Here is a 14,326-nt window from a genome sequence, read left to right on the forward strand (position 1 = left end):
TAGTGGAGTACAATATTTGGATCTGAGATGTAGTGGAGTAGTAAGTAAAAAATATTGAAATGTGTTAGTACTCCAGTAAAATAAAATAAAACACCTCAAAACTGTACAGTACTTGAGTACAAATTGTCGCCATGTTGTCACCAGTGGTGGTGACAACATCGCGACAATTTTCACATGCGGGGCACAACATAATCCATCTTCCGTCCTGTAGTCCCGGTCAAACAAATGAACTATTGTTCTTCCCAGGTATAATACTACATGACTCATGCATGGGGTTACACGCCTACATTATAGGGTTGAGCAGCAAAAAGCCTAAAGACAGGACAGGAGTTCAGCCTGAAATGATGCAACATGCCATAGCTTTGAACAAAACACTTCTTGTCATGTCTAGGCTACTATCTTAGAGAATTGATGGCGGGTCATTCAGAAATGTTATTGTGGAAACAAGAGGGTGTGGCATTTGAGACTGTATATGTAAACGTGTGTGTGTGCGTGTGTGCGTGTGTGCGTGTGTGCGTGCGTGCGTGCGTGCGTGCGTGCGTGCGTGTGTGTGTGTGTGTGCGTGCATGCTAGCGCTAGTTGTAGATCAACAGCTTTGTTATAGCAACAAAGACTGTCTTGGTTGTGGGAACCGAGGACAAAAAGAAGGTAATTAGCTGAAAGCTCACCATCTATAAATATGTTAGCAACAAATTGGTTTAAAAAACAAAAAAAGCAATAAACAAAACCTGTACCAGGAAATAAGTGAGTGGGACAACGCTGGGCTGTTTTGCCTAGTGAGATTACGAGGAGCGGTGAAGCGGTTAATCAAATTAATCAATTTGATCGAGTATTTAAAAAATAATCTTTTAACAAAATAATAGGTTTTCACAATTCGTGTGACAATTGTACAATGGTGTATACAATCTGACTTAAGTGGTTAATGAGACTACTGATTTAGTCCATTATAAAGAATCTATTCCCTGATTCCCTGAGATATACAGTATATTTGAACAAAATCCCACAAAACGCGCTTCTCGAATATCTGATTAATCGAAAAGGTAAATCTGTCTAATAATAGGCCTATCTCACAGCCCGCTTTCCACGCCCACTTCCGGTAAATAGTGGTGTCATTTAACATTAGCATTTACACGTTTTTTTCTCTGGAGAATCTAAGTACATTTTCTAATGTAAAAATGTGACAGACCAATATTATTATGAAGCAAACAAGATGGTAAATCAGCTCGAACAGATAGAACAAACCTTACCTTGAGAAAACAAAAGTTGTAGACTTGTTAAATTACCTCTGTTAACATGTAGCGTCTATGGAGTGACGTCACGCTATCACCACTAACCCCGAAAGAGGGCGTATTAAGGGGGTGGGGAAATTCTGTGAGATAGGCTTATAGCCAATTAAATACTCGATAGTTACAGCCCTATTCATGGGTCCACCATAGTCCATAACGTCCAGCACTCTCCATGAATACAATGCACAGGACCAGAATGGAAACAAGCCCTTGGGCTTTTTGTCTTATCCTTTTAGCACCATTGTATAAACGTACCACTGTACTATTTGCAAACAGTTAATAAATGATTCAATCAATCAATCAATCAATCAATCTCATGAGAACAAATGGCTTGCGTCTACAATCATCAGCTGTCAATCACAAACGGTCCCTTGTAGGGACCAAACTTTACTTCAAAAGGAAGCGGTCTGGCCTGGGCCGTGGCTCAGCGGTCCAGGCACCTTGGCTGGTAATCCAGTCTGGTTCGACTCCCGATCCCGACGGCCTTCACTGCATGTCACCCCCCATCTCTCTCCCCATTTACTGTCAGCCTACTGTCTGTCCCTCCATAAAAAATCCACAAAAAAGGAAGCGGTCTGTGTATGTCTGTGGTAGACACACAAAACTTTACTTAGTTGGAACGAACACAAAATGGAAGCGCGCTTAAAAGTAAACAAATGGACGAAGATGTGAGGTAAATGTGTTGAGAGAGAACATTTGGTTTCAGTTTGGCTCATGTGGACTTTTTAAAAGGATGCTCTCTCTCTCTCTCTCTCTCTCTCTCTCTCTCTCTCTCTCTCTCTCTCTCTCTCTCTCTCTCTCTCTCTCTCTCTCTCTCTCTCTCTCTCTCTCTCTCTCTCTCTCTCTCTCTCTCTCTCTCTCTCTCTCTCTCTCTCTCTCTCCCCCCCCCCCCCCCTCTCTCTCTCTTAGTTCTCTTAAGCTTCCAATAATGGGGCCATGTCTGGAGGGATCAAGTAAAAATCGCCGAGTCAATCTCTGAGAGCCGGAGAGAGGTTGTGACACTGTTTTTTATGAGGTTAGACTAGAGTCACATCATCACAGCCCGACTATACTATACTTTACTGATGATTACGCACTGTGATGCATGGTGGAAAACCTACATAACAGTAGAGTTAGTAGACACAGAAAGACCTACGACAATGGTGTCAGTCAGTGTGACAGATTGGGTAACCTGTTCATTTGTGTACTCTTGTTTATAGTTTTGCTGGTTATTACTACAATTACAATTTACAATTTAGGCATTTAGCAGACGCTCTTAATCCAGAGCGACTTACATTAGGCAAGAACAAAAGTATGGGAATACATCACATATATAAAATGCATTTATCAAGAAACATGCGTAAGCTAAGAACGTAACTAGAACATATCTATATAATGACACTATACATATTAAATATACATATATACTATACTATGCTATACATATGTACTATGATGTGCTATGACTACATACAATGCAATTATTGTGCTGTCTACATGACATGCTATAAGTCTGTTTCAAATGCTATCTAAGTCTAAAAAGTGCTATCTAAGGGGGTAGGATAAGTGTTTTTACTGTGGTGGTTTTTACTATGGTATTTACCTGTTTACTGTACATAATCATTATCCTGTCTGTACTCTGGGCCGGGCCAAATTAATTTCCCTTGTGGACAATTAAGGACGTCTCAGTTCTGTGACTGTGGCATTCGCGTGTCATGTTAACACTTTTTGTGTACTGTATCTACACAGTATGTCGAGTGACACAACATACTACAAATGAGTTAATATGGAAGACATTGGAGAAGATAAAACTATTGCTCTGAGCACAAGGCAAGCCTGTGCTTGATAGCATCGTAACAGCGAGTAAACACTGAATCTGCGAGTAATGCGAGTAATGCGTATTTGGATCTGATCATCAAACACAGGAGAGAGGGAGGATAAAAACAAAAACAAAAAAACAACTAAAGTGGATTATGCAGAAGGGAACAGCTCCGTCAAAGAGATTAAGTCAATTGTCGGCTGTGTTTACAAAACACCGACTGCACTGCTGTGGACGCATTCCCGCAGCACAAAAATAGAGGCGGAATTTTATTTCAGTGTTTTCAGAGAACAAGGCAAGTGTATCATACCAAACAGAAGAAAGAGCTGCAGTGAATGCACTACTAGAACAGAGACTCTCAAACATTTTCATTTTCAAGAACCCTGAAATTGAAATGTATACTGTATGGCCACGGACCTGAGAGAAAGTATCTGCAAAAGCAGATAATAATGTAATAGAAATGAAGAAATGGCCAGCACACAATACATGTCCTCAATGTTGTGACAACGCTGGGGAAGAGCTACTGTATCAGGTCGGGGGGAAACATTTTTTTTTTTATCAGGGCACCACCATTGTTCAAAATGTTTTGAAAATCTACAAACTCGTTAAACAACCTGTTGCACAGACCAAACCAGAGTATTAATTTAACCCGGCCAAGGGGTCCATTTTCTACACTCAAGAGTTAAAGAAACACTCAGCAATTTACTGTGTACATTCTCTGCACCATCTGGCCTGGCCTGAATCAGATGTGTTGTTCTAAACCACATCAATAAAAGCGGTAACTGTGACTACCATTTTGAACCTGATCTGGGGGCAAAGCCATGCTTTCAAAACAAGGGTACAAGTAAAAGCCCAAACAGAACACTTAGAAGTTACACATGCTCGAACATACACACGAGCACGCACGCGCACGCGCACGCACACGCACACACGCACACACACACACACACACACACACACACACACACACACACACACACACACACACACACACTGCTGTGTTTGAACAGGTGCACAGTTCATCAGGTTATAGCATTTGCCCATTTTCCTTGAGTGCAAGGGTTTTGGATTTCACGATTAAAAGAGGTCGGTCACCAACAACATACAGTAACCACACAGAGAGAGAGCTTTTTTCATTTTTCATTTGTCATTCTCTCTCTCTCTCTCTCTACCTCCAAAAAAGACAATCTGCACTCAAAGCTTAGCATTTGAGTAAGCTTTGATAACACAGTTATCGTGTGAACGTGTGTCTGTGTCTGTATCTATGTGTTATATAACATAATATTGTTGCTGTTGGGAAGATACCTTGCATCTCCGAATTCTAACTTTTTTTGTATGTTTTTTTTCCCCCTGTGCATTTATGCCCTACTAGCCTAATTCATCGTACAAGAGTGTCTACAACAAGCTCACAACGTGTCACAATTATTATGTATTATTTATTGTTTAAGTTAAGTGGTTAAGTCTACCTGTGGGTTTTATAACCATGAAAACCATGAAGAATGTTATAACAAAATGTTATAACTAACTAATAACTACACTGGAACTTTTGGACAAGGTTTCCACACTATCATTGTATAGATAGGGCTGTTTGTGTTGTGTGAGTGATTTAGCCAAATGAAACCAAACACTAAAACTTAGAAAGAACTACAAAAGACTAATCTTCTGAATTAGCGCGATACATAATTCATATACTGTACCGTACACCCACCCCCCAACCAGAACCTACGATATAAATGTTACCTATATTTGCCCAGAGTAAAGTCTACAGTGAGGGTATAAAACACTAGACCCCTACATAACACCCTCCTCCAATCCACCAAGTTAAAAATTGACAAGTGTATTCAAGACATCACACTTCTGCGGTGTACCTGCCTATAGATTGCACAATATACTGTACGCATATCTATTCACCTTTACTTGTCTCACTGCAGGTAATTCACTGACGGCACATTGCCTCACAACACCTGTTCTAAAAATAGAGGTGTAAATTAAGTTCTCCCTGAAAACTCACACTTCAGTACATGGGGCCCAATTCATTGTCGTCACCCACACTGTCAAATTAATGCCGTTAAGGGCACCCCAACACCAAACCATGTAATTCGCCGTCACCATCTATTATTATTTCTCTTTCACCTCTCCCCTTACATACACGGCAACAGGCTCTTTCTCATCTCAAAGAGTTAAGAGTAATGCTGCAATGCTGTGGCATGCAGAGAGAAGCATCAGGCTAGAGATAAAGAGTCAGACAGATTAGACAGAGATAGAGAGAGGTCACTTGACCAGAAAGCATTTTGGGCAGAAACACATGAGAAATGAGCTCTTTGTGAGCTTTAATTTCATTACATCATCAGGACATTAACATGGTACTCTGGTATCAGATGAAGAGAGATAGAAAGAGAGAGAGGAAGAGTGAGAGAGAGCGAGAGACAGAGAGAGAGAGAGAGGGGGGGGGTGGGGGGGGGGGGGGGTAAAGGAGTGGACATAAAAAAAAAACTCCTGCAAATTGGGCCCAATCGTTGCCCCCAACAAATCCACACCAGAGCGTGCATACATGCGTGCACAGCCCAGTCGTAGGCCCCTGAAATCAGGCTGGCAGAACAATGGAAGACCCACTCTAAATAGATTTGGAAGAGGCAGGGGGGCATTCCTTCAGTCCGACGTAGACAGTCAGGACACAAGGAGTATCAGAAGGACCGGAGGCCGGGCCTCTCGAACCGGCCTATTCATGTCACAAACAAGAGATGTCACCTTGGACTACACCAGCTGCAACTCATAAACCACTGTCAATAAAGTACTGCATCATCAAAGGTACTGGGTTTTATTTATTATTATTTCTATTATACAAATATCATTTATTTATTTAGTGCTTTATGTTATTTGGGCTTAATTTAAAGCACAAAAAGGAGGAACAAAGTGCAACACAGGTCTTGATCCGGGGAATTGAACCGGTGGCACTGTGATTATACAGTGTGGTCAGACTTTTTTGCGCTGACTCAGCACACAAACTGGCTGAGCCGTTATTCTTAGAGACCAATGTCCGTGTGCCACCGTGTCCTCATAAAATGTGAATATGAATCAGAAAGCTATACTATTCATGAACGTTCAATTAGGTTCATTGAATACGGTCTATGAGCTCACTCTCTCAGATCAGCCGCACTCGGTCGAGTGGGTCCTTCAGTGCAATACTCACTCTGGCATCACCGTTGGTGGGTCTGGGCTGGTGGCTGAAGGCCTGCGCGGGGTCTTTGTGGTACACCTTCAGGCAGGAGTGGTCTGTGATGTTCCTGTAAGGGGAAGAGACGTGCAGAGGTAAGAAGGCTGCCCAGGCGTCCCCGTCCGACACTGGCCTGTCCCGTCTGAGTCTAGCTCTCCCCAGCAGACCAGCCAGGGGCTGGTAGTCTGACAAGGGCGGCTCATATAACGTCCATCTCCTGTTGTACGACATTGTCTCTGAAATAGGACTCAGACGTGGAAGATAATAATATCCTGTAATGCCATATTTGCAACCGTGTGGCTGTTAGCACGCGAACGACCGTCTCGTTTTTTCTCTTCCACTCGGCTTGTGTTGGCGTTCCCTCCCGTGCCTACCGTCCTACTGCACACGAGTCACGGGACGGCTTTTACAGCCCTGATAAAAATGGAGAATTAGTCACAAAGTACACACTGGCCACAGGGCAAGAACACTGGATAGATAGGAGCGAGACGGCAAACAGTTACTTAGGATTTTGCTAAAAGAAAACAGAAAATGGCTTTATTTATATAGTGTAGCTGCTATACCTTTTCTGCAATTATTTATTTTATGGACCCCAATGGAATTACGTCTTCTGTGCTTTTTGTGCTATCTGGATAATGCTACTGTACTACGCACCTTGGTGAATTCATCATGAATGTATCAAATAAATCATGATAAGCCATCTAGTAATAATAGTCATCATCATCGTCATCATTCTGTTCATTCATACTGTAGGTGCATCACATGTAGGAGTCAACAAGTAATGTACTTTGACATGGACTATTAAAATAACACACTCCCCTATACTGCAGGGAAGCTCGCAAATATTAAACTTTTAAACTACCAGGAGTCATCATAACTGTGAAATGAATCAATATTCAGCAACTGCAAAAATGTTAGCAGACAGTGTTTTAGATTTAAATAGGTGAACTATGGGTCGCTTCCAGATAAGATGACATTAATCTTGAGCACTGTCTCCACTCCCTTCCAAGGAACTAAGCAACGTTCATAAGTTCACGTCAAATATAGCACATTTAAAAAAAACAGCAGCTGGTCCAAAGTGCTTTCCAATCAAGGATGACCAGTGAGTAGTGACCACATGATAGTTATAAATAATAATTTAAAAAAACAATTTAAAAACAACAAATGCACAGTAAACAGATTTTAAAAAATCAACAAAAACATCTATTAAAAAAAATGTATTTAAAGACAAATACTGTAGCAAGAAATCTATACAAAATGACATTAAAATGCATGTGGTGGAAAGACAAAATGGACATCCTCAACCAGAACAACAAGCAAGGGAGGGTCTTTAGATTTTGGATGGAATCCATGGCCCATATAGGACATAGGCGACGGCAACTCGGTGACATGCAGACAGCCAATTTGAGCGCAATGTAAGATGCCTGTACTGTGCAGTTTGTTTTGATAAAAACCTAGAGGCTTAGTCCAAAAGGACTTTTACCCTATGAGGAACACGCATGGAGGAAAAGGGAGACCTTTTTGGCCTATGTCACTTCCTGTGCATAGAGAGAGCTAAGGCAGGAAGGATCTTGGGAGAGGAAAGAGGAAGGCTGCTTTGTAGCACAAGAGGATCTTGGGAAGGGAGGGGAGTTAACAATATGTTGGGAGGGTGAACCTTGGATGACCTACAGTAGCAAACAACGACTTGGGAAAAGTGCACTTCTTTGTTCCCCAGTATTTTAACCCCGTCTGTCACGGTCACTCTCTGTCTGACATATATACAGTCTCTCAAGCCAGACCACTATTCCACAATCTCTGTCTGCCTGCGTACATACAGTAGGGTCTGGTCTGTTCGCCATTTCCGTTCACAAACATATATTTTAAAATACATTTTGGAATTTCCATTTCTGCTAAGCAGCAAGCTATGTAATTTACGTAGGACTAATTTTGATTTACAGTAGGACAAACTCACGCTACTGCAAAGACGAAACGGAAGTGTGGGGAAGCGGGGCAACCGCTTTACAACGTTCTCATTTTCTAATTTTCTCAGTTTCATTTTCAATCATGTGAGACCGACAGTCGAGATACTATCTGTCATGTAACCGAGTGGCGCGCTATGAGCTTGTAGGTCTGCTATTTTTGAAAAATCGAAGAACGACTGACATAGAAACATAGCTTTTTCAGAAAACTGTCATGATGTAGAAGACATTTTTTAGAATCGTTCCCAGGTCAAAATGGGTTAAGGCACTAGTATATAAATGCACCATTCACCATTTAAGAACCAAGGGCTCACACACACACACACACACACACACACACACACACACACACACACACACACACACACACACACACACACACACACACACACACACACACACACACACACACACACACTGTGCCTCTTACCTGACGTCGGTGAGCTCGTAGTACATGTTCCTCATGTCGTCCTTGACGTAGACGGCGACGTTGGGCGACTCCAGCATCTTCATGGTGAGCTGCTGCGGGAAGGCACCGACGAACAGCGCTCGCACCGTGTCGCCGCTGGTGATCTCGTTGGGCATGCGGATCTGCTTGGTCTCGTCGCCGTACTGCAGGTACAGAACACCTACGCACGCAACAGAGATACGACAGCCAATTAAGACCTGAGGCAGATTCTTTTTTTTTCAAGATACTTTTCTGCCTCTATTTATAGATTACAGTGTGTAGATAGACAGGAAACAGGGGGAGAGAGACAGGAACAGGGAGAGACATGCAGCAAAGATCGTCAAGAACGGGACTCGAACCCACGATGCACTGCCAGGCCGCTTATTTGCCTCGGCGCCTGGACCGCTGGACCACGGCCCAGGCCAACCTGAGGCTGATTCTACAAAATGCCTTCTAAATCAGTAGTTCGCACACTTTCAAGATTCGATCACTTTACAAGTGAGCTTGTAGATCTGATATTTTTGAATAGCCAATGCAAAAATCTAAAGTGACACAGATGCTCACCCGGTTTTAATGGGATAAACCAGTTGTTCTCAAACATTTTCGTGTCAAGAATTTATAATAATAACATTTTGTGAGGTACTTTTCAAAAACAAATTTACAAAGTGCTTCACAGATAGAAAGAAACACAAGCAAAGTGTGGAAAACTGAAATAAATACTGTATGTATGTATACTGTATGTAAATACTGTACAGTATGTTCAATCCGATGAAAAATATTCCAATTTGTTCACATTTGAAGTTTTCCAGATTCTGATTCCGGTGCTTTATGAACTCATTTTGCAGGGGATACGCCTCAAGCACCCTCAGGGGTCCCCATACTCCCACTGTGAGAACCGCTGCAATAAACCAAAACAACAAGTTTAAGCCTTGCTCATCTCTAGTGTGCTTCAGAACGGCACGGGTTTGAAAGAAAAGATGGCGATGCGTTCACAGAGAGAGAGAGAGAGAGAGAGAGAGAGAGAGAGAGAGAGAGAGCTGAGAGTGGAATGGCTGGGCAGAGGTAGGGCAGGGCGGCGTGCCCCTGGGTGGAGTTGTACATCAAAGAAACCAAAGTCAGAACTCTCAGTCTGGGTGGGGCTTCGGCACTGCGCTTCAGCAAAACAGATGTCTCTCCCTCAAAATACATGTGGGCACGCCCCACACACTGCTACTATATACACCCTGACGGGGATATGTGGCAAGCATACGCTACACGGTAAAGAAAGAAACATGCCTTTAAAGATTTTAATGTTTGCTTACTTTATCGGAGTTAATTAGTTATCATGACAATTGAGACAGCCAATAATCTTCTATAGTACATCTACTTGTAGCTGCCTTAAAGGGGAGGTTTGGCTTTACTTGGTGTAACCTCATAAAAGGACTGTGCCCGTAAAAGCTACCAGATGTTGGTGAAATATTATACAAGATCCTACATGTTCCACAACACAAGCATAGACAGAGAGAGAGAGAGAGAGAGAGAGAGAGAGAGAGAGCGCAAATCCAGGAAATAAAATGTGCTGAGTCCATCCATAGCACCCTCTGGTCTGTCTGGGTTTCCTTGTAATAACTTTTCAAAGTGTCCATTTGCAGAATAACTGTGTCTTTCCCCAGTGAGCTGTTATGCTAACAGTTAGCCAGTTAGTTTTCCTCCAGATGTTTAAGCACGCACTGAGAAAGCTGTGGCTGTATTTTGATGACTAAGCTTCACCAATCACACATGCATAAATATGGCAATTCAAATCCCCTCAAATCAACCCGGCACCGGCGGCAGCGCCACTGACAGGGCTGGCGCCAAACAACGTCGGCTGACTTAATTCTATTATGGATTCAGGTCGTGCTGATTGTCTGACTTCCCTCTGAATTAGAACCAAATGGTCCAGTGTTTTCCGACCAAATGGACGCCGCGCTGCACTGCAGACATGTTGGGCTTTACGACAGAGCCACAAAGTCTCCCGACGGTCCACAAAAGCACAACAAAGCAACAATGAAGGGCAAAGCTCTCCTTTTGTTTCCGCGCATTGTTAATCGGGCGAATCAGAGTCGTGAAGCAATACTGTATTACAGCCACATAATGCATGCTTTGAAATGTAATAGCATGCGACGCGGCCATGGCGTAGCCGTAGTAGTGCATAAAAACCAATACTCACATGAAGGGTTTAAACATTCCCTGCTTTCCTCTGAGCCCTATAACACGTCCTGAGAAAAGACCACACTGCTTCCCCAGCAAGAGCGCAGGATACTAGCGCACTCCAGATGTCCGTGGGGACAACACTAAAGTTTGTGTGTGTGTGTGTGTGTGTGTGTGTGTGTGTGTGTGTGTGTGTGTGTGTGTGTGTGTGTGTGTGTGTGTGTGTGTGTGTGTGTGTGTGTGTGTGTGTGGGAGGGACACTGGGGTAAAGTGGTGCCCCTTGTTTCTCCTCCCCTTTGAACACACTACTCCCCCCCCCACTGCCCTAACGCTTTCTCCAGATCTTTGTGTTCATGTGTGTCGGCCCGCACGCACACACACACACACACACACACACACACACACACACACACACACACACACACGACTACATACTGTAGTTGGCGTGTGGGCGGCGTGTGCGTCACGTGTGTGCATGCAGTGAAGCATGCTGTATTCTTGAAAGTGTTTATGTACAAGCTCTGCATTTCTCCTTCCCCAGCTCAGCCACGGCGGGGCCCCGTTGGCACCAAGGAGCACGGAAAATAAATGACACCCCCGTGGCGTCATTCATTTTCAATTTGGACACTTCAACACAGACACACTCACTGACCAGGGATAAAAAATAAGAAAAGCATGACAATTATCCAGCGAAAGATACCGCCCCAGACTTTGTTTACACATTTAAGCTACCATGAAGACTCCACGCCCCAGGAGAATAAGCCAGGGGACTCTCGCAGGCCGTCCTTGCGCTAACGCAGCAAGCTTAGCTCACTCTGCACGACTGACAGGCGTTTTTCTGCACATGGATGCAAATGAAGCGCCGCATGCATTGATAAGACAAACCCATTTCTAATCCTGTCAATAACACGATGGCATATTGTGGATGGATCCTCTAATCTCTCCCTACAGAGGAAATGAATTCTAATTAAAACTATAAGCTTCAATCCATGGAGGCGGGGGAGCGAGGGAATGGGGAGGGGGAAGAAGGAGAAAGGGAGGGAATAATAGATGGACCGAGTGGAAAGACCTGAGCTGTCACAGGGGGGGAGAGCACAGTGAGATCATTGTGTTGTTAAAACAAAGTTATTTCATACAGCGTTCTCAAGCCGTGCTGGAGGCCAGGAGGTCTCACCCCCCCCCCAGTTGGCAGCGGCCTAAGGTAGGTTATCTACTAAAGTTCAAGGGGTCAGTTAACTTTAAATTGAAAATGTAAATTACGGCCACAACACAGTTTGCAAGGATACAACCTTACATAATTTATATATTCTTAAAGGGCTAGGCATTAAGAACTTTGCCATGCACAATTTAAAGCAATACCAATTTCTTCAATTTGGTTTTTAATTCACAAAATAGTTTCCTTAAAATCCTCAAAATTTCAAGATTTTACCAGAATTCGTAATTTCAATACTTTTTACTTTTACCTTAACTTTGTTTCACTTTTTTTTTTTTTAAATGGAAATAGTTTTTCCTGAATTGAGCCCGGTTCTCTGGCATACCTAGTGAGCGGTCCTTGGTCTGGTTGGTCGATCGTACCACGGGCAAGCTGGCACGGACGCGACTGCCACGGGTGAAGGCACAGGGTGCGTCGGCCTCTGACATGGTGTCCAGCGACTCCAGGGACGCCAGGGAGAGATGGTCAGCCTGGTCGCAGACACCGGGCTGGGGGCTGGGGCCGTGCTTCGGGCTTCTGCTCTGGAGGGGGGGGTGGAAGACAGATACTTATAAACATACTGTATACTACTGTAGGCATATGATATGAAGCTTCTGAAGGATTAGAAAGTGCTTGTGACAAAACCAGCTAACTCCATTGGACCCTCATGCAAGTAATTGACAATATATAAAGTCACAATACCAACTTTAAAGAGGCAGTATTGCTTTGTTTTAAAAATATAAGGTTTTCTTCATTTCCTGAAAAAACTATTTTGGAGTTTAGCTAGTTTATGCCCGACAGCAGAGGTATGCTGTATAAATACAGGAGACACAATGTTGAAGAAATGCAATTATTTCTGAGTAGTAATACAATAATAATGATATCTGACTCCCCATGAAAGGCCAAGTAAGACCGAAACACACACACTTTTGATGTTCATTTTTTCAGCACATTATGCCAAGACACTCCGGGCATGCGGATGTGCAAAACAATATCAATACTGTATGCTGCCATCACTTAGTTCAAACATGCACACCACACCGCTGTGTTGAAGGTTAGAAAAGCATAAGAAGATCTCTAATTTAACGTTAAAATGTGATATGCACACTGATAAAGCCCGGGGCCTCATTCAATAATGATAGGTTATGATGATTAAAGTACTTTTCAAGAGATCAAACTGAAACGTATGCTATATCTATAGAAGACTTTATAGAATACTCTTTAAAAGACTTTTAACCCATTAAGACCTGAGGCAAATTCTACAAATGCCTTCTAAATCCTAATAGTTTTCTGGAAAATGTTGCCTAAAATGACACAGATGCTTTCTGGTTTTAAGGGGTTAAAACATAGAAGACAAGTCTGACACCCTCTCACATCTAGGGTGAAAAGTGTCACAGTTTTCTTTTACAGTATTACTACAGTATTGTGGGCCAGGCACAATGCTAAGCTACTACTTGTTAATCCACCACCACCCTGACTTAGAATCAACCTGGGGACGATGGTTGTATGTGCATACCATGTGTATACATCCCAATGTTTCTCAACCAATGGTCCATTGATGACTACTAATAATTTCCTAATAATAATGACTCAACCAGACAATCCGGTACACTTCCCCCTCTTGAGATTCTAACTCCCTTTTTCTGTTCGTAAATACATGGACGGTCATCATAGGTCACCAGGTCATTCAGTTCACTGTTTCTCATAGTGGAAAGACATTTTTTTAAATCAACAATCCTACATTTCTAAATGACTGGTCAGGGACCACACACACAATACTTCCACGGACCATCAGTGGTCCATCGACCACCTGTTGAAAACCCCTGCAATACAGGCACGTATGTATGTAGTACACTGTACATAATGTAGAAGACTAGTCTAATGCACACGTTACCATCTCCTTTCTCCCTCTGTTCTAGCTGGTTTGCTTGCTTTCTGTTTGGTGCTGGAGAGAGCACACCTATTGGTTGCTGCTGAAGTTCGTTCAACTATGAACATGCACAACACCGAAGACTTCTGTTCTGATAATATTGAACATTACATGCTTTATTTTATCTGAACTTTAAGCTGAGAAGAAAATGGAGACTGAGTGTTTTGAACACTGTAATGAGTTGACGTCTTGTCCCCTCTTCAGTCGGAGTTCTTATCCCCTATGGTCCCTCTTACACCAAATGATCGAGTAGACCAGGGGTTCTCAACGTTTTTGGCCGGGGACCCCCGGAAATGCTTTGGCAATGTCTCGGGACCCCTGAATTGAC

The 14,326-nt window shown here is 42.9% G+C and overlaps 1 protein-coding gene across 2 annotated transcripts in view; it reads right to left on the reverse strand.

Annotated features, from left to right (window-relative positions):
* kiaa1217 (KIAA1217 ortholog) overlaps window positions 1-14,326 on the reverse strand; it is a 171,943-nt gene that overhangs the window by 27,329 nt on the left and 130,288 nt on the right. For both annotated transcript variants that reach the window (XM_079490049.1, XM_079490048.1), the window contains exons 4-6: window positions 12,415-12,610; window positions 8,690-8,888; window positions 6,275-6,368 (exon numbers count right to left, since the gene is read on the reverse strand). In XM_079490049.1, coding sequence (XP_079346175.1) covers window positions 6,275-6,368; window positions 8,690-8,888; window positions 12,415-12,610 — 489 coding nt within the window. The remainder of the gene's footprint in view (window positions 1-6,274; window positions 6,369-8,689; window positions 8,889-12,414; window positions 12,611-14,326) is intronic.

This window comes from Electrona antarctica (genome assembly GCF_951216825.1).
Source record: "Electrona antarctica genome assembly, chromosome: 20".
NCBI classification, from domain to species: Eukaryota; Metazoa; Chordata; class Actinopteri; order Myctophiformes; family Myctophidae; genus Electrona; species Electrona antarctica.